The 20,245-nt window shown below is 40.8% G+C and overlaps 1 protein-coding gene across 2 annotated transcripts in view; it reads left to right on the top strand.

Moving 5' to 3' along the window:
• The window catches only part of LOC139935755 (uncharacterized), a 190,450-nt gene that overhangs the window by 152,055 nt on the left and 18,150 nt on the right, over positions 1-20,245 (top strand). Inside the window, exons 12-20 of one of the 2 annotated variants that reach the window (XM_071930319.1) lie at positions 8,315-8,413; positions 8,867-8,965; positions 11,071-11,248; positions 11,921-12,082; positions 12,988-13,173; positions 14,081-14,237; positions 15,546-15,697; positions 16,324-17,018; positions 19,382-19,468. In XM_071930319.1, the coding sequence (XP_071786420.1) occupies positions 8,315-8,413; positions 8,867-8,965; positions 11,071-11,248; positions 11,921-12,082; positions 12,988-13,173; positions 14,081-14,237; positions 15,546-15,697; positions 16,324-17,018; positions 19,382-19,468 (1,815 nt within the window). The remainder of the gene's footprint in view (positions 1-8,314; positions 8,414-8,866; positions 8,966-11,070; positions 11,249-11,920; positions 12,083-12,987; positions 13,174-14,080; positions 14,238-15,545; positions 15,698-16,323; positions 17,019-19,381; positions 19,469-20,245) is intronic. The other variant, XM_071930320.1, reaches the window with a different exon arrangement.

Below are 20,245 nucleotides of genomic sequence, written 5' to 3'. Positions count from 1 at the left end.
TTTTATAAATAATACGATACTTTACCGGAAGCCAGTGCAATTTCATGAGAACAGGGGTAATATGATCACATTTTCTAGTACCTGTAAGAATTCTAGCTGCACAATTTTGGACACGTTGTAGAGGTGCAATCGTAGATTGAGGAAGACCTGCAAGCAGAGCATTACAGTAATCAACCCTGGACATAACTAGAGATGTAAGAACCTGTTCAGTAACTGAGTAAGTCAGATATTGTTTAATTTTACTGATGTTATGTAGATGGTACATGGCATTACGAGCTACTTCACGAATATGAGTTTGCATTTTCATGTTCAAATGTTCATGGTCAAATACAACCCCTAGATTCTTGATTTGTTTTGAAACTTCTACACAGTCATCTCCAATGTTTAAGTTGAAGGCAGGAACTTTATTTAAATGTCCAGGTGTACCTATAACAAGCAGCTCGGTCTTGTTAGTGTTGAGTTTCATGTAGTTTGAGTTCATCCAACGTTTGATGTCAGTGCAACATCTCTCAATAAGTGAAGTGCACATTGTTACACCATCTGAAGTTGGTGAAGCTGATACATACAGGACAGTATCATCTGCATAGAAGTGACTGGTCAAACCATGATTGCGAATGACTTGACCAATGGGTAGCATGTAAATGTTAAACAGGAGGGGCCCCAATACCGACCCCTGTGGGACTCCGTACCTTAAGGGGTAAGATGATGAACCTGTTTCCGAGTCGGTTGTAATGTTCACAGTTTGAGTTCGGCCAGCGAGATATGATTTGAACCAACAAGCCGTATCCGACGACACACCGACGTGCGACTGTAGTCTCTCCAGCAAGATTTGATGGTCGAGAGCGTCAAAAGCTGCACTGAGATCCAACAAAACGAGGATAGCAACTTTCCCTTGGTCCATGCTGAGTAGGATGTCGTTCTGTATGCGTGTAAGAGCAGTCTCGGTCCCGTGAAATTTGCGATAAGCAGACTGATAAGGTTCATCCAGATGGTTTTGTGACATGTGGTGTGAGAGTTGATGTGCCACAACTTTCTCGAGGATTTTTGCGAGAAATGGCAAATTGTTGATAGGTCTATAACTTGCGAGACTCTCGGGATCGTTGTTCCTCTTTTTGAAGATTGGAGTAACAGATGCAGATTTGAGTATTTCAGGTACCACACTGTGAGTAATTGATGAATTAACTATTGATGCAATTAATGGAGCAGCCGCAGATAAACATGATTTGAGAAGTTTGGTTGGGATGGGATCAATGATGCTGGACTTGGGTGGTTATTGGCGTATTAGTTTTTTCGATGTGGAGATAGGAGACCGTCTTGAGTGCAAGATTATCATCGGGAGCACTACGTGGATGCTGTCTGAGATCATCAAGATCCGATGTAGCTTCACTATTAACGACCTCCTCGCAGTTCATTCGTATGTTGAAGATCTTGTTCTGGAAAAACTGACTGAAGTGGCTGGCAACACCACTTGCAGATCCACCAGATGGCAATTGTGCGACCTTCTTACGACCGAGCAGACCGTCAAGAATTCTGAAAATACGGTTCCCATCACCTCGACAGTCAACAATGAGGTTTTGGTAGTAGGTACATTTTGACTTTTGGATGAGTTCACTGACCTTGTTGCGCTGGTATTTATATACGTCTCGGTCAACAGTTAAGCTCGTAGAACGCCATTTATTTTCAAGTTTCTTGCGTCTAGCTTGTTCTCGTCGAATTTCGTCTGAAAACCAGGGAGTATTGGGGCGGAAAGTAAAGGTTTTAGTCTTCAGGGGAGCATGACGATCAAGAATTTCTCCCATGACTGTGTTGTATGCCCTGACCAGATCAGCTGGATCTGTGTCAGCTCTTGCCATGTGTGCAAGTGTGGATGTAGATACATCATCAGCAAACTTAGCAGTGTCAATGTCTCTTATCATGCGAAAAGTTACAGGCTTCCTCTGTGGTGCAGGTCTGTCGACATCAAGAGAGCAAGTTACCAATGAGTGATCAGATAAAGTGTAATCAAACACATCAATGTTTCTGATGATGGGTAGGGTTGAGCGAGTAATAACCAAGTCTAGCGTGTGTCCTCGGTTGTGTGTTGTTTGATGGACGTTTTGCTTCAGATTACACGAGTCGAGGAGATTCATCAATGATGTTGTGTCTCTAGCATCAACACGATCACAGTGTAGATTGAAATCGCCCATAACAACAAATTCAGTAGGTGATGAAAGCATACTCTCAATCAGAGTGCTAAACTCAGTCAAAAACAGGGTTATGCTGGAGGCAGGTGGTCGATAAAGCACGAACAAACGAACTGTTTTCCTCGAGCAGAGAATCTCACATTCCATGTATTCGAATGATGTAGTGGCAAATCTAATGGAGGGGATGCGTAGATTAACATCAGGCTTGTACAGCAGTCCAACACCTCCACCAGATTTATTGATTCTACAGCTATGAACAAACTTGTGTCCCTGAGATGTAAGATTGGATGGAGTAACGGTGTCCTTACTTTTGAGCCAGGTTTCCGTGATAGCCATGACATCAACATTTCTTTCATTAAAGACTTCCAAAATGTCAGCTGTTTTATTACATATTGACCTCGCATTTAGTGTACTCACGTTGAGAAGTTGACAGACTCTGGGTGTTTCCATTTTATCCTGTTTTATCACGACCAGGTTGGCATTATTGCGTGACAGAATTGGCGAGGTAGAGTTAGTTCTCGTCGACATGCCATTTAAAGATGGCCGCCGCCGCCGCCCAACAACTACAGGAATTGTTCCGACATGTCCCAACTCATGGATGCTTTTGCAGTGGAAAGTACATGATCGTGTAGTGTAGCCTCCACGGTAAAGTCGACGTGTCGGTGGTCTGCGGCATAGGTTTAACTCACGTAGGAAAGTAAAAACTGCCGAAGGGAGTTTCATCGTTGCAATGGTTGAGTTTTGCAAACGACGAAGTTGCCCCGCTGAGAACAGTACACGAGGCATGTTCACGCCGACAGCCACACTGGAGGCTCAGGGGTAGCGATGGTGTGGCACACGCTACACGGTTGAATGAACCTCGTTGCATTGGTGAAGACACGGAGAGTGCATAGGCAACCCAAGGGCAATGTTAAAAACAGTCAAATGTAGGCAGAAAACAGCAGATAACTTATCTTTCGGTAGCATCCACAAGCAGCTGGAAACTATTAACAACTATTAAAAAGTATCAAAAGACTAAACTGACGAAACAAGTTAAAAATACGTGAATTAAGGTACCAGTCACAGTGAAGGTAACTGTACCGAAGGTAACTGTTTTTGGATGGTAACCTTTTTTGTTAACCAAGAGTTTTCTGTGCTTAGCAAGTTTTTGGGCTTATTAATGAAATTTTGCCCTGGTTACCCGGTGGTAATCACTTTTTAAATTAAAGGCAGTAAAAACGGTTAGAAGCCTTTAGAAGCTTTTGATAGTATAAAGCATATTGAGAAACATTTCACTTCAATGGATATACATGTATTAAATAAGTATGGTTCTTTTCAAAACCAACACTTCTCAAAAAGGGATTAGCCACATGGTGTTACAAGAAATTCTCCTAGTTGATAATATGGTTATGTAATTCACTGCTCCAGAGTTTTTATCTGAGAAGCGTTACCAAAATGTATTCCTTCCCTTTGAAGCCATTGGACACTTTCTAAACAGAACAAAAATTAAAAGTTCACAGATTTACAAATGACTCACAGGTTTTACACATGGTAATGGTGGAAGACTTCCCTTGAAATGTTATTCCATGAAATGCTTTACTTTTTGAGAAAACATTAAAATAATGATCAATTCTCAATATCGAGAATAACGGATTTTTTTTAAACATGACACGGCGAAACGTGCGGAAACAAGGGTGGGTTTTCCCGTTATTTTCTCCCGACTCCAAAGATCGATTGGGCCTACATTTTCACAGGTTTTTAATTTTATATATAAGTTGTGATACACGCAGTGTGGGCCTTTGGACAATACTGTTTACCGATGTTGTGCGATTGCTTTAAGCAAGTGCAGCCACTTCACTTCAACAGTGACGAGCAGGAATCGCACGTTCAGGAACTGCTTATAGTGTAGCGTGGGTCGATGAAGCTTTTATTCACAACCTTGCACATTAAAGGGAGAAATTTATTTATTACCGTTGGTAACTACTCCAAAAATGAATGAGCATAAAATCTTAATGGGTACGAAGCATCGCAGCTGTTGATTTTGAGAAACGATTCCCCATCCAAGGAAAATGGTTCTTCAAAAAGTGTTCAATCTGAGAAATGTTTCAAATGTTTCATGCAGAAATGTTTCTCAGAGTGTATATTTTATGGGTTATATTTTGTGTGTTGACATTACTGCTTCAGATTTAAGGTCTTTACATTTTTGGTAAGGGAAATTCAACAATATTCAATCAAAATGACATTAAGTTATACCATTTGGGCATTGCCAAAATCCCTTTTTGGAATGTGCAGACCATTTGTTGTTGATATCAAACGACCTCATGTTTCCAATTTACAAATGTAGCCCTGAAATAGTATCAAATGTAATGGCAATTAACACCATTTTGCCAAAAATAGTTAATGGCCTGAGATTTCTACCACTGTTGTACATGTTGGAAAATGAATGCATCACAAAAATGAATTTGACCTTGGCGCCCTGCCCATCTTTAAATAATGAAGTGCCTCCCAGATTCAATTCAAATCAATTTTATTATGTTTTTATTCATGTGTTTTGGGTCTGTCCGTTCTATACGCTCTGACGTATGTAGGAAACAGCGCAGCGATTCCACACAGGAAGCCATCAGAACGTACTCAATTGAAACAATGAGTAGTACGTCAACCACCGGTTCTTCTTAGAATCCACACTACTCAAAAGAGATTCTCACATGGTGTTTCGACAAGGCATTTAGATTGGCATATTAGTGTCTGGCCTTGCCTTCCACCTTGGGGATCCTGGGCCCAACTTCATAGAGCTGCTAAGCACAAACATTTGCTTAGCATGAAACTTCTAGCTTGATAAAAACAGGATTACTAACCGAATTTCCATTTGTTGCATATTGTTTGTTACTTGTGCTCAGCTGTTGTTTGCTTATCCTGAAAATCACAAGGAAATTTGGTTGGTAATCCTGTTTTGATCGAGGCAAAAATTCCATGCTAAGCAAATTTTTGTGCTTAGCAGCTCTATGAAACTGGGCCCTGGTTTGAATCCTACCGGGGGCACTTTGTGGATTGGGTTTTCAGTCCTTACCTGACTGCATGGGTTTTCACTGGAGTAATTCACTAAGGCTTTTTTTCCAATATCAAAAACTTAAACTTCTTCATTGTCTTCTCTTATCTCATTTAGAGATTATCATTACATGGTGTTACTGCAAACCTTTTCAATATCATGTAAATAATAATAATATTGAAGTCTTATATAGCGGCTGTATCTACCAACAAGGTACTCAAGGCGCTGACTGACATTTTTTTACAGAGAGAGAGGTTTTTTAAAGTTCTGAATTCTGAGATCCAATTATGTAGCACGGTTGGCTTGTGCGTAAAGTGCTGGCCTCTCACCAAGGTGACCCCGGTTCGATTCCCGGCCAGGGCCAAAAAAAACCCGACCCGAGAGGGCGCTGTTCGTGACGTCAATCGAGGCGCGATGAATCGCATGCAGTGCCAACACAAGATAGTGACGCTTGGCGCAAGCTAAAAACATGCCCTCAAAGTTGAAACAATACCTGATTTTTTTCACATTAGGCAAATGCTCCTTTAGGTTCGTTACGTCTTTCAGGTACCTTCTTCGACTTCCCCACGAGCTGGAAAAATTGTTGGGATGGCATCATGTTTTAGAAAAGATCTTTTCTCTTCATGTCAAAAAGTGTAGTGTAGTCCGGATTCTCGAAGCACGACGGCTCGAAGTGTTTGCTGCATAGCGCTGGAAAAGACGTCGGACCAGACCACTTTGCAAACATGACCCCATCTTTAGTTGTTTTGTTGCAGCAATACACCTGGTCGACATTGCCGGGAAAATGCAAGAAATAATCTTTTTCGAAACGTACAAACTCACGACTAGGACTTGAATGTACTTGCACGTACGTGTGTTCGATGTTCGATCGAGGCAAAGTCTGCCTCGATCATGTCGATTGACGTCACAAGAGGGGTAGGCGGAGTCACCCCCCACACAACTTTTTATATTTTTTTTAACATATAAATCGTTAAAAACAATTACTCAAAAAAGTATGTTATTGTTCAGAAACATATACACTGTTTGAAGAAAAGAAAAATCTATTTCCAGGTGACTTTAAATGAGCGACAACTAGCACCCATAATTGCTGTCTCCTGTCAGACCACCTGCATGTTAATAGATAACCCTTACGCCCCAGTAAGCCGACAAATCAAATTGGATTGCTTGGGCAGGTAGGAAAGATTCACCGCCCTATCAATTGTGCAAATATGCAAACCCAATAATTTGATAGTGGGGGAACGCTGTCGCATTATTTTAATACTTCTCCCTTTTCTGTACATGTCGTGAGGTCGTTTATTCCCCTTAAGTTCCTCAGTGTTTGGTGGGAGTTTTTGTCAATAGTGTTAAAAAATAAAATGTATGAAACGTTTCATTTAAAAGAGTAGCGACGAGTTCTTTAACATCCATTTAAAACCAGCAGGGTCGTTGTTGTGTGATAAAGGCCCGAACTGAAAGCAAGGTTTTAAAGGTGCATTTAAGAATGAGTCACTACTCTTTTATTCCAATTCATAAATGCCCTTTTGTTAATAAACGTTAAAAAAATACAATTATAGACACTTTGACAAATGAAAATTTGAGGTTTGAAATATTTTTTTCAAAAACTGTGTCAAAAATATGTTGCGTGTGGGTTGTGTGTGGGTTGTGTGTACGTGCACGCGTAGAAACAGATTGCGTGCGCGCTTAGAAATAGATTACGCGCACATGCTCAGAAAAAGATTACGCGCTGTTACTAATAGCTATGAATCTTGCGTGCGTGCACCGTGTAAGTTTAATGTAAATCAGTGGATGTCTGTGTTTTGTGTCCAACCAAAAGTACTCACACCCTTTAATAGGTTGAAAAATATGCAGGTCGATAAAAAGTGAATTTGTGTAACCTTGACTTTTTCTAGTCATTTGCTGTAATTCTAATCGTTGAGGATTGGTTTGGGAGTTTCTGCTCTGTTTATTGTTTGCAGTGGATTATGGAGGCTGCTGTTGGTCATGAAATATGTAGGGAAATTAAGATTGCTCGTTGTTCAACGGTATGAACACAGGGTTTATGGGATTAAAGTCACTGCATTTAAACATATGGTTGGATTATTTTGAGGGATCTTGTTTCCATGGTGTTTCTGGGTTTCATCATCAGCAAATCCACTGATGGTGTTTTATACTTCGTACTAAATTGATTTGTTTCTAAATGCTCTCTATCGGTAAATTGTTAAAGAACCAAATAGTTGTGAAATGCAGAGCTGCCAACTCGTTTATTCTGCAGAAAATAAACCAAACTTTCAATATACTGATGAACAAGCTGCAAAATTGTCCTGATTATGAACACTTTGTCCCTGTTATGTTGAATGTAAATCTGGAATATGTATATCTTCCTGATTTTTGTTATATAATTTTTGCGATTGCAAGACGCAGTACAGGCTTGTAATATGTACAGGGAATTAACTGTGAATCTCCCTGTGAAACGAATGAGAGGTCAATGGTATACCTGGCAGGGGGGCAAGACCTGTATCTGACATTGGATTCATGGCTTTGCTTTTACCCTGTGAGCAAAGAATCAGCGCTTATGGTAGCAGGGAAATTCAGCACCGACATTGCTTGTGCTGGTGCTCCATGTACTAGGCATTCTGCGCTTACATAATGTAGATTAGCAGATAGCGCAGAAATTTTGCGCTTGCTCCGTTAAGTGGAGAAAGGTTATCAAAGCACAGAATTTGGCTGTAAACAGAGTCTCAGCCATGACATTGGGCCCAGGGGCCAATTTCATAGAGCTGCTTAAGCACGAAAATAGCTTGCTTATTTTACACATGTTACTGGACAAAATTTCATGACATACATGTATACATTGCTTGTGACTGGTATTTAGCTGTTGTTTACTTAGCATAACAATTGAGTTGAGGCTTGGCCGGTACTCTGATTTTACTAAGCAAGGATATTTCTGCTTAAGCAAATATTTTTGCTTAAGCAGCTCTATGAAATTGGGCCCAGATGTTCAGGCTATGTAACTGCCAGACCACACCCCCACTGTGTGTTCTTCTTCAGATATTTGCGTTTTTAAAAACATTTATCCTGAAAACGCAAATATCTGAAGTGTTTGTTATTATCCCATATCCTACATTAGGACAAGAAGACGGCGTTGTTCTGGGCTGCCGACAAGGGTCTTGTAGACATCGCTGAAGCCCTCCTGGAGTGCAATGCAAACACGGAAATATCAAATAAGGTACAGAGTTACAATCTCAACAGCACGAGTGATGCTTATTTAAGCACTTGAGTGTGTATGCGATACATTAGGGCACTCCTCTCTCCCTCTCTCTCTCTGGACAAGTGTCTCGCTAAAAACATTCGTCTGTCTTGTCAAATGAGTACAAAGCTATTGTCTATCTCTGCAAAATGTTAATAATTTTTTGCGAGAGTTTGATTAGTGTAAGTATGTTTTGTTGACTGTTGCCATGGTGATATTGAGCAAATTGACGTAATGGAAAATGAGTACTTTTCAGAAGAGAGTGGAAAGTAATCAGTGTGAAATTGGACGTCCACCTAAAACGTGCTTCTTGTTTTGTAAACCATTAGAGTAGTAATGAATATAATTTTTAAAGGAGAGAAGCTTATCTTCTGGTTTTTTTTTCTGCGTACATGTATTTACCCCCTGTGTCTGTATTTTGTTTGCGTGTAGGAAGGGGAAACACCGTTACTGAGAGCTGCACGAAATAGAAATCGTGAGATTGTGCGTTTATTGCTGGATAAGAACGCCAAAGTATCTGCAACAGACAAGGTAAGACTAGAAAGGTCGTGCAGAGGTATTTGTTTGTTTGTTTAGATGATCTTCCCATCAAGGGAACTTTGCAAACCATCACAAGGGGATATAAACACCAAGCTGGCTACAACCAATCTCTCTCATACAAACATTGGTTTAACGTCTATCATTATGATTTGCACAAATCAAGAAATTGTGATTCAGTAACTAGATGAGAATACTTATTCTAGTTAATGTAAATCCAGTGGTTAGCTTAGGGCATTCGAACCCACAACCATGCAAGACCTGCAATCTAACCACTGGACCAAAGTAACACTTTAAGTGTATATTGCTAGATACCTAATGCCTATTCTCTTGCATTAAAGATGCTGCCTGTAGCCATAGCTGTAGCCAGAGTCACTTTCAAACCAACGTGACTTTAAAGGCATTGTACATGTTTGGTAATTGTCAAAAGACCAGTGTTCTCACTTGGTGTATCCCATCATAACCATAAAATAACAAGCTTGTGAAAATTTGGGCTCAATTGGTCATCGAAGTTGCGAGAAAATGATGACAGAAAAAAAATCCTTGTTGGACAAAATTGTGTGCTTTCAGATAGAAATAAAAGACTTCTAGCTAGAACTCTTTTAATATTTTAGTGAGAAATTACCTGTTTCTCAAAAACTAAATTACCTCAAAGGGAGGCATTTCTCATAATGTTTTATACTATCAACAGCTCCCCAATACTTGTTACCAAGTCAGTTTTTAAGTTAATATTTGTTTTAAGTAATTACCAAACGTGTACCTTCCCTTTAAAACAGAATCATCTGTTCAAATTTACTCTGAGAAAATGCCTTTGGCAAAAATTGTATGTGTGCAAAAATTGGGCCACGCAACTTTAAAGTAATTCCTCATGAAGATATCACTTATGTTTAGACCGCTTGCATAATGATGTCAAACTTCTAAAAGGTGCCATCCCGGAAGCCAAAAAGAGGAGTATCATTGGATAATTGACACTGTAGCATGGTGGTTAGATCGTAGGACTTGAAATCACAAGATTGTGGGTTCGAATCCCCCAGCTAACTGCTGATTACACAATGACTAAAATAAATATTGTCGTCTAGTTAATGAATCACAGTTTCTTGATTTGTGTGATTCATAATCATAGACGTTAAACCAATGTTTGTATGAGAGAGATTGGCTGTTGCCAGCTTGGTGTTTATATCCCTCTGTGGGAGTGTGCCGAGTTTCCTTGATGAGAAGATCATTCAAACAAACAAACAAACAAACAAACAAACAAACAAACAAACAAACAAACAAATAGCTGTTCCTTGTGCGTAAAAACATGTGCCTGACCTCAGCGTACCTGGAATCATTTGCGTTATGAAAGGGTGTCTATTGATTTCTATATACCCCTTGCACATTGCAGAACGCACCAACCAAAAATATGTGTCTACCATTTCTATCAATTTGGGACTCAAATATTTTGGCACAATTTCTACCCCCAAAACGGCAGACAGGATAAGCGCAGGTGAGTGCGCTGATATCGTTGTTTATAGGGTCTATGAGAGACTTTTGAGATGCTGGCGGCAGCAGACATAATGGTCCCCCCGCACATAATAATAATAATAATAATAATAATAATAATAATAATAATAATAATAATAATAATAATAATAATAATAATTTGGGGGCTAACCATCCTTACTCGCAGCTAAGAGCTGAATTGCGAAGGACGCAGCTACAACGTGTTCAAGAAGCTGGCAAGCCAGGGCGCCTTTTGCTGCCAGCCACATCAACCCATTATGACCACAGAGCACAGCCAAAGATCGAAAGTGTTTGATTTTTTTCCCGAGGGAGGAAAACCGGACGGTCTGGAAAACCCTCATAGCACAGCAGAGAACCAACGCACAACTCAACTCACATATGGCCCCGGTCGGGAATCGAACCGGGGTCACCTTGGTGAGAGGCGAGCGCTTAACGCACAAGCCAACCATGCCACCTGTCATGCTCAGTATTGTGCGCGTAGGTATGAGCATGCGCACTACAGGCGAGAACGGTGAAAACTCTCCTATTGCTGGAGCCAGTTTTGGAGCAACAGAGCATTTTGCAATTTTCAAGAATCGATTTCCTTTTCCTTCTAGCGTGGGGACACAGCCCTTCACATAGCCATTCGCTTCCGTGATAAGAAAGTATCGGAGCTACTCCTACGGAATCCCAAAGATGGCCGCCTGTTGTATAAACCCAACAAAGAAGGGGAGACGCCATACAACATAGACTGCAACCATCAGAAGGGCATTCTCACTCAGATCTTTGGAGCAAGTAAGTCTTAACAAATATCATAGAGATTGGGTTGATTATTTGAAAAGATATGTAAACTGAGGATATTTCAACTGCCAGTTTATTGGCTTTGTGTTAAACTGGTAGATAAAGTGCAGACCTTGAAAAACCTTAAGGCACCCTAGCAATTGCAGTGGTGCCTTTTGCTTTTGCTGTGGTGCCCTGGTTTTCCCAATAGAAGTGTCCTTTACGAGAGAGCATTGCTGTGCCCCTTCAAGAACGAAGTCCAAGGCCTGGAAGTGGAGTGAAATATCCTTTGATATAAAAATGGTTGTTGAATTTGCTTAAAACCCTTCCTGCACATACAATTGAAGTGTCTTTCTGGTGGATATGAATGTAATAATTCCCTTTCACTCGGTCAATAGTTCATATTAATTGGCCTCATAAAAGGAGTAATACACCAAGCAGGTAAAACCGTATTGGCTTTGTGTAAAAGGGGTTGATATATTTGTGCACTGTACTTTCCAGTCATTATGAATGAAATAATGCCCTTTTAACCAGTCAACAGTTCACACTAATTGACCTGTCAAAGACATGTGACTCGGAATATGTTCAAGTTCTTTAAGTGGATCTTTCAGATCGCTGTCAGTCAATATTTATATACTAATGCCCTTCAGACCAGTCAACAGTTCACTTGTTTTGACCCCCATCCAGGAAGTTTCACACCAGGCGAGGAGGCGGATAGTGAAATGAGTGATCTATGCAGTAGCGCCCTGGCCGATATTCTGAGTGAGCCGACTCTAGCCCCACCCATAACCGTTGGTCTATATGCTCGTTGGGGAAGCGGAAAGTCCTTCATTCTCAAGAAACTGCAAGGTAAAGAAAGTCAGTATAGCGAAGCCGTGCATGACACATGGGAAAGTCACTCTGCCTGAGACGCATAGTGCCGTCATAGTACATTAGGGTTCTACCTGTGCATAAGCTAGTGTATAGGGCCAATGGGCTCAAATTGCGTGCCGATAGGCGCACATTTTGGCTGATATAATAAGGACGGGGGAAAATTCATTCTAATAATTTCGCCCAAAAAAAACATGAAGAGTAAACAATATAGTGTGCTCCAGGTTAACAGTATGGCTTTCAAAACTAAGATGCCTTTCGGTCAATTTCAATGTCTACATGTATATAAACCATGCCCAATATACATGTATGGCACAGGCATAGAGCACCCACCCCCAACAAACCTTAAAGGCACTGGACACTATTGGTAATTACTCAAAATAGTTTTCAGCATAAAAACTTACTTGGTAATGAGCAATGGAGAGCTGTTGATAGTATAAAACATTGTGAGAAACGGCTCCCTCTGAACTAACATAGTTTTTGAGAAAGAGGTCATTTCTCCCTCAAATATTAAAAGTTATCAAGTCTTTTTTTAGCCATCTGAAAGCACACAAATTTTTGCACCAAGGATGTTTTTTCTTTCATTAATCCCTTGCAACTTCAATGACCAATTGAGTCCAAATTTTTACGGGTTTGTTATTTTATGCATATTTTGGGATACGTACACCAAGTTAGGATACTCAATTTGACAATTACCAAAGAAGTGTAGTCTTTACTACCACACCCATTGACTTTCTTCCTTCATTCTCCCTTCAGATGAAGATTATTTTATGCATATTTTTGGATCCGTACACCAAGTTAGGATACTCTAATTTGACAATGACCAAAGAAGTGTAGTCTTTACTACCACACCCATTGACTTTCTTCCTTCATTCCCCCTTCAGATGAAATGCGTCAGTTCACCGTGCACAGCAGCAAACCCATCTTTAGATTCTCCTGTCTTGTGTTCATCGTCTGTCTTCTACTCAGCGCCGTGCTGGGCGCGGCCGTACTCTTTATATTCAGCAATTCGCCCGGGGCGTCTGTCGGAGTGTTTTTTACCTTATTCTTCTCACTGTATTTTATATTAGGTAAGTAAACTAAACATTACCCAAGTAATATGCCTGTGATATTTTTTCACAGGACTTGGGAAAGTACTGAGTATACAGTGCTAATATACATCGATGTATGGGTAAAAACCAAAATTAATGTTCTTTATCCCCGATGCAAATTTACAATGTAGCATCAGTTATATTGTTGCGGTACCCGCTGCCAAAACATAAGATTCAAACTGCCTCTGGCTATCGGGCAATCTCGATAGTCTAGTTGGTAAGACACTGCTCTAGAATTACAAGGGTGGTGGGTTCGAATCCCATCCGAGTAATATGCCTGTGATATTTTTTCACAGGACTCGGGCAAAGTACTGAGTATACAGTACTAACGTACATCGGTGTATGGGTAAAAACCAAAATTAGAAAAACGAAACTTCCTTTCTTTTTTTCCGAAACGTAGGATTTGAAATTTTGTATGATATGAGTATTTCAAGGTGAGGTTTGCAGTAGCGCCATGTGTAAAACTCTTTTGAGAAGTGTTGGTTCTGAAATGAACCTGTCATGCCTGTGGTTGACAAATCAACGTTTCCATCAGTATGCTCTGATCATCTTCAGGGGGATGCAGCTTTAATTATGATTATACAGTGCTTTAAAGATAACAGTAAAGGGTAAAAACAAATTGTATTCTTTATACAGAAATAACATCTATTAAATAGTATCATTGTGTCAAGGAGAATGGAGGAGAAAGTGTAGATTCGTAGATAGAATGTAGAAGCCAAAGGCAAGTACTTTGTAGTCACAAATCTACACTGTCTATTCTCTGAATTAAACTATTTTCCCCAATCTTTGTACTTTAAGTCACATTTATAAGCTTAATATTATTATAGTGCTTGCAAAATTATTGAGTGGAATGAAATGTAAATAGTTGTCTTGTTGTTTGTCGCAGGTCTTGTGTATCTAGGCAATCGCAAGAAATGGCGTGGTATGCGAACTACGTCTTCTTGGTTGGCTAAGCAGCTGAACTACCTACGCCTTCTTCTTGCCATGATTTACTGTAACCCTCCCCCTAAGCCACCCCAGAATAACAAGGCTCTACCCATCAGGTGAGTGAAGAACTACCCGTTACTTACCCCACTAAGCCACCTAGGAACCCATACCCCTCTCCCTAAAGCCCCCCCAGAATAACAAGGCTCTACCCATCAGGTGAGTGAAGAACTACCCGTTACTTACTCCACTAAGCCCCCCAGGAACCCATACCCCTCTCCCTAAGCCCCCCCAGAATAACAAGGCTCTACCCATCAGGTGAGTGAAGAACTACCCGTTACTTACTCCACTAAGCCACCTAGGAACCCATACCCCTCTCCCTAAGCCAGCGCAGAATAACAAGGCTCTACCCTTTAGGTGAGTGAAGAACTACCCGTTACTTACCCCACTAAGCCACCCAGGAACCCATACCCCTCCCCCTAAGCCACCCCAGAATAACAAGGGTCTACCCATCAGGTGAGTGAAGAACTACCCGTTACTTACCCCACTAAGCCACCCAGGAACCCATACCCCTCTCCCTAAGCCACCCCAGAATAACAAGGCTTTACCCATCAGGTGAGTGAAGAACTACCCGTTACTTACCCCACTAAGCCACCTAGGAACCCATACCCCTCTCCCTAAAGCCCCCCCAGAATAACAAGGCTCTACCCATCAGGTGAGTGAAGAACTACCCGTTACTTACTCCACTAAGCCACCCAGGAACCCATACCCCTCTCCCTAAGCCCCCCCAGAATAACAAGGCTCTACCCATCAGGTGAGTGAAGAACTACCCGTTACTTACTCCACTAAGCCACCCAGGAACCCATACCCCTCTCCCTAAAGCCCCCCCCAGAATAACAAGGCTCTACCCATCAGGTGAGTGAAGAACTACCCGTTACTTACCCCACTAAGCCACCTAGGAACCCATACCCCTCTCCCTAAGCCAGCGCAGAATAACAAGGCTCTACCCTTTAGGTGAGTGAAGAACTACCCGTTACTTACCCCACTAAGCCACCTAGGAACCCATACCCCTCTCCCTAAGCCAGCGCAGAATAACAAGGCTCTACCCTTTAGGTGAGTGAAGAACTACCCGTTACCTACCCCACTAAGCCACCCAGGAACCCATACCCCTCCCCCTAAGCCACCCCAGAATAACAAGGCTCTACCCATCAGGTGAGTGAAGAACTACCCGTTACTTACCCCACTAAGCCACCCAGGAACCCATACCCCTCTCCCTAAGCCACCCCAGAATAACAAGGCTCTACCCATCAGGTGAGTGAAGAACTACCCGTTACTTACCCCGCATGCATATGTTGAGAATACTGGTCGTTGACAATTTTCAATCGCGTCCAGTGCCTTTCACATAAATCTCTCATCTTCTTTTTTAGATTTATATTTGGGGATCATTTACACCTGTCCAACATTGGAGGAGAGACGCCGTTATCGAAGGCTGTAGCGTCACTCAGTGCAGCGGTTGAGAGAGACCTCGGCTTCATGGCATCCAGGGTGTACAGAGTCACCAGAAACAAATACGCAGAAGGTAATAATGTCAGCAAGATTTGTTAAACACTTTTATGGGGTGTTGTGGCCGAGTAGTCTAGAGCGAGTGTCAATCACGACAATTGTCGTTTAATTAGTTCACATGTTGAATTTTCGGTGTAAGATATAGGCCATTTTATGTAGTAATGTAATAATTTACTCAAATTTTTTTACTTTGTAACTGTTCATGTAATTCTGCTGCTGGCAGCGAATTGAAGATATTTAATAAACCATTGAATGAATGAATGAATGAATGAATGGAACTTGTGTCCTTGAGCAAGTCACTTTATCCTAATTGCTTCTCTTCACCCAGTAGTACAAATTGGGTAGCCGCGAGGGTTGTGGGGTAACCTGCAATGGACTGGCATCCTGTCCAGGGGGAGTAGAAATATTCTCAGTCGTTAAATGCCAAGGAAACTGGGTATACTTTTTTGTTGAGTATTTAGATTTGACATAGGAATATGTAGGAATTTTAGACTTTAAAAATAAATCGCGATATAATTGAATATCGCGATATTTTATGACTATACATCGTGGGATAATAAGAGCAATATCGCCCAAGCTTAGTCCCTAGTTTAAGCTTTGACACTAGCTCATCAATGGTTTGTTTTGGTTCTTTTCCAACAGGTCAATCCAGATGGAAACATCGTTGCTGTATACCACGGTTCCTCGTCACGCTTCTTGTCCTAGCTTGTCTCATCGCCTTCCTAGTCCTCCTCTTCTATTACTTCCTGAACGGCCACACCCTCGCCCAGAAGATGAAGAAGCACATCTTTATCGCCATGATAACCAACGGCTGCGTGGTCGCCGTGGCCCTCCTCATCAACCTCATCGGACTACTGCAGTTCATTTTCAATGTGGTGTGGTCGCCGCAGCTGCGCTTACGGCGCGGCGCCACCCGCAACTGCGACCTGAAATCAGAGAGCTTCCTGCGGGCGCTGAAGTCGGAGGCGGACACGTTGTCACAGTTAGTGCACTGCGTGGACGGCTTCCAAGGAACGCAGACCCGCATGGTGGTGGTCGTTGACGGGTTGGACAGCTGCGAGCAAGAGCAGATCCTTCACCTATTGGACTCCATTAAGGCCCTGTTCTCCTCGCCTGACAACCCGTACATAACCATCCTTGCTATTGACCCGTACATCATTGCAAAGGCCATCGATCAAAATCTACACACTGTCTTCAAAGAATCTAATATCAGAGGGCACGACTACCTGAGGAATCTTGTTCACCTGCCATTCTACTTGGAAGTTGGGATCAAGCTGAAGGATAATGCTGAATGTGGGAGCCCCACGACGAACCATGTGGCACCGTCGAATCAAAAGGTAATACACAGTCTTGTATGCTTCATTTTGAAAGGGCAAGGGCACCAAGGCACTTACTTATTGGTAAAGGGCACCTTATGAGCATTTCATGGGCACCAGGGCAATTACCAAAGAGCTTGTAAGCAATCGCCTATGTGAAGTATCAGGCCTGAATACGTAATTCTTGTCACCTTCTGTTCCAATTTGCCAATGGAAAATCCCCGTCTCCTGCAGTCAATGTTGCTCAATGAGATGTCTATTGTTATTTTGTTGCCGTTGAGTGTTCCCTTTTTTGCTGATATAAAAACAGTCAAATAAACATGTTCAATGATTCTGAACCATCAACCTAAGTAAGTTTTAACCTTGAACTCAGTAAACCCAAAAGGCTATTTAAGAAAACAAATGTTCTTAAAACTTTTCCTTCCCCATCACAGTTTTTAAGACATGCCTTTTATTTCAGACTGGTCAAAATAGTTCAATGCACATTTCTCATGTTGTCAGATTTATGCATGTACCTACACCTTTTTTTTTATTTTTTTTTTTTTTTATATATAATGAGTAGGGTAGCTTTCGCCCCTAACCAACTGGACCTTCTTCAGATTATTATTTTTTTTTATTAAAAATAAAAATTTAATGGAGTTTTATACAAAATTTGTGTAATTTATTTTAATTTTATTTTAGTTTGCTTTCTTCTTTAAAGCAAAGGACTGCAAGTCTTGCTGGATCAAACAAAAAGTGCAGTATACAAGTCTTTGACAAAAGAGCATGAAGCCAACATAGTTTTAGACCTTTTGTGACTTTACCCATCTTTCAAAAATCAATCAGCCTTTACTTTCTTCACATCTACAAAACATGGACACAATATAAGAAGAATGTAAATTTGGAGTTATTGATATTGCAACACTCGTTGTCAAATCATTGTTTTCCTACATTGTATACCTTCAGCACACAGCAGCCATCTTTGTAATATTCCCTGTCTACCCCCATTGGCAATGATATTACTAACTTCATGTAGTCTAGAAAGGTACCAGACCACTTCCTTTTTTAGCCTCATTGTGGTTGCATCACTTTGGATGGAAATAAATCGAAATAGCCACACACCATAATCACTTATTCAAATCCCCTGAGAAATATTCATAGTGTAGGTCACTTTGCTAAAAAAAGACCAATTTTCTCTCATGGCCCAAACATGTTGAGTTTCTATTTTTAGCATTAGTGCAGAGTGTTAGTTGATAAGTAGAAAACTTAAAATCATGCATTGAACCTTAAAGCCATTGGACACTTTCGGTAAACATATTGTCCAAAGGCCCACACTTCGTGTATCACAACTAATATATAAAATAACAAACCTGTAAAAATTTAGGCTCAATCGGTCATTGGAGTCGCGATAAAATAACGGGAAAACCCACCCTTGTTTCTGCACGCTTCGCCGTGTCATGACATGTGCTTAAAATAAATCTGTAATTCTTGATATCGAGAATTGGTAATTGTTTTTATGTTTTCTCAAAAAGTAAAGCATTTCATGGACTAATATTTCAAGGGAAGTCTTTCACCATTACCTTTTGTAAACCCTGTAAGTTATGTGGAAATCTGTGAACTTTTTTTTTCTGTTCCGAAAGTGTATAATGGCTTTAATTTAAAAAGGTACAGTTGTCTCCAGATTATCAGTTTCAAAATCTGAAAACTCACCGAGCTCGAAGCAGTACCAATCCTCCTGGAAAAATGTCCATCTGGAGCACTCTCAAAGTCCAGAAACTAGCATTCAGCTTTTCAATTGCCGAAATAAGCTTGATAAAAATGTGCACCAAATCTCTGAAAAAAGCAACAGTTGTTTTCTGTTGGCATCACTTGAAGTCACAACCGAATATGATGAAGTTTTCACAGGTTGGTTCATGTGAGTGTTTTTGAGAACTAGAGGGTTGGAATGATTTTTCTCTTTAAAAAAGGGTGTCATTTCCCTTTAAAGGATTTTTGTATCTCTTGTATGTTTTGGGCCATGAGTTGACTCCTAACTCACTGTGAATGAAGATGTACGTGATCAAATTTATCCGTCAAAGTTTCAGCTTCATGAGTTGTCAAGTTTTTGAGAGAGAAAAAGTGAAAATCACAGAGCAATTTTTTCAGGAGAGTCGGGTAAATCTGTTGATTATGCTAAAATAATTTTCGTCTCACTGAGACAAATTTATTTTTGGGGTGAATTTATTTTACTCATTTCTCAAAAACTATATAGCTCCAATAATACTATAATTGAAGCTTTTTACCACCATTATCTTTAAACCGTGTAATTTTAATGTAAATCTGTGGATTTTTGTTTTTTTGTGTCGTACAAAAAGTACCCAAACCCTTTAAGTTAAAAAAGGACTTTAAACATTTTCTGTGCACAGCAATTGCGGTGGGGTCTCCCAAGCATCTCCGAAAATCAAGATAACGAAAACGGTCGTCGAGCGGTCAGATTTACACAGAAAATCAGGGTAAACTGAATCTATAAAGAAACAGTGATCAAGCAACTTGTAACAAACTGTTTGATTTCTTTTTTGTATGATCTGTGGATAGTGGCATCTTTGGCATGGTGCATGACTCATGGAATGAGAACCCAATTCCCCCCCCTTCATTCCTGGTACTGTACATAATTTCAAGTGAGTGCATGTGAAGAAAATTTGGACGTCAAATATCGAAACAAGAATTTGCTGTATATCAATATATATTGATACTAGTAAGCTGTGACTAGTAAACTTGCGGCCACAACCACACAGACCTCAGAATAACCCACAGCACCCAGAGCAATTGAAGATTTTTGGATGTCCTTTTTCACAGTTCTTGCCAGTAGTGCGCATGCGCAAACCTACATGCGCAATACTGAGCATATAAGCGCACGCTTAGCGTCTGAAAGGTTTCCCATTGCTGTGGTGCCCTGTGCTTTTGCTGTTGTACCCTCTGCAAAGTTCCAACACAAACTTACATTTTCCTCATAGATATGCCCCTTATGTTCAGAGGAAAGTTGCTGTACCCGTTCAAGAACGAAATTCAAGGCCTGACCACATACATAGCTCTTTTGGAGGAGTGTTTCCTCTGAAACTGAGTCAGTTTTGGTTTCATTATGGTTTCATACTCTGCATTTCTGAAGATCATTTAAGACACTGGACACTACTGATAGTTGTTAAAGACCAGTCTTCTCACTTGCTCTATCTCAACATATGCATTAAATAACAGACCTTTGAAAATTTGAGCTCACTCGGTCGTCGAAGTTG

This window comes from Asterias amurensis, chromosome 4 (assembly GCF_032118995.1).
Source record: "Asterias amurensis chromosome 4, ASM3211899v1".
In the NCBI taxonomy this organism is placed as follows: domain Eukaryota; kingdom Metazoa; phylum Echinodermata; class Asteroidea; order Forcipulatida; family Asteriidae; genus Asterias; species Asterias amurensis.
The sequence above is the reverse complement of the archived record's forward strand: the minus strand, read 5'-3'. Positions and strand labels throughout refer to the sequence as shown.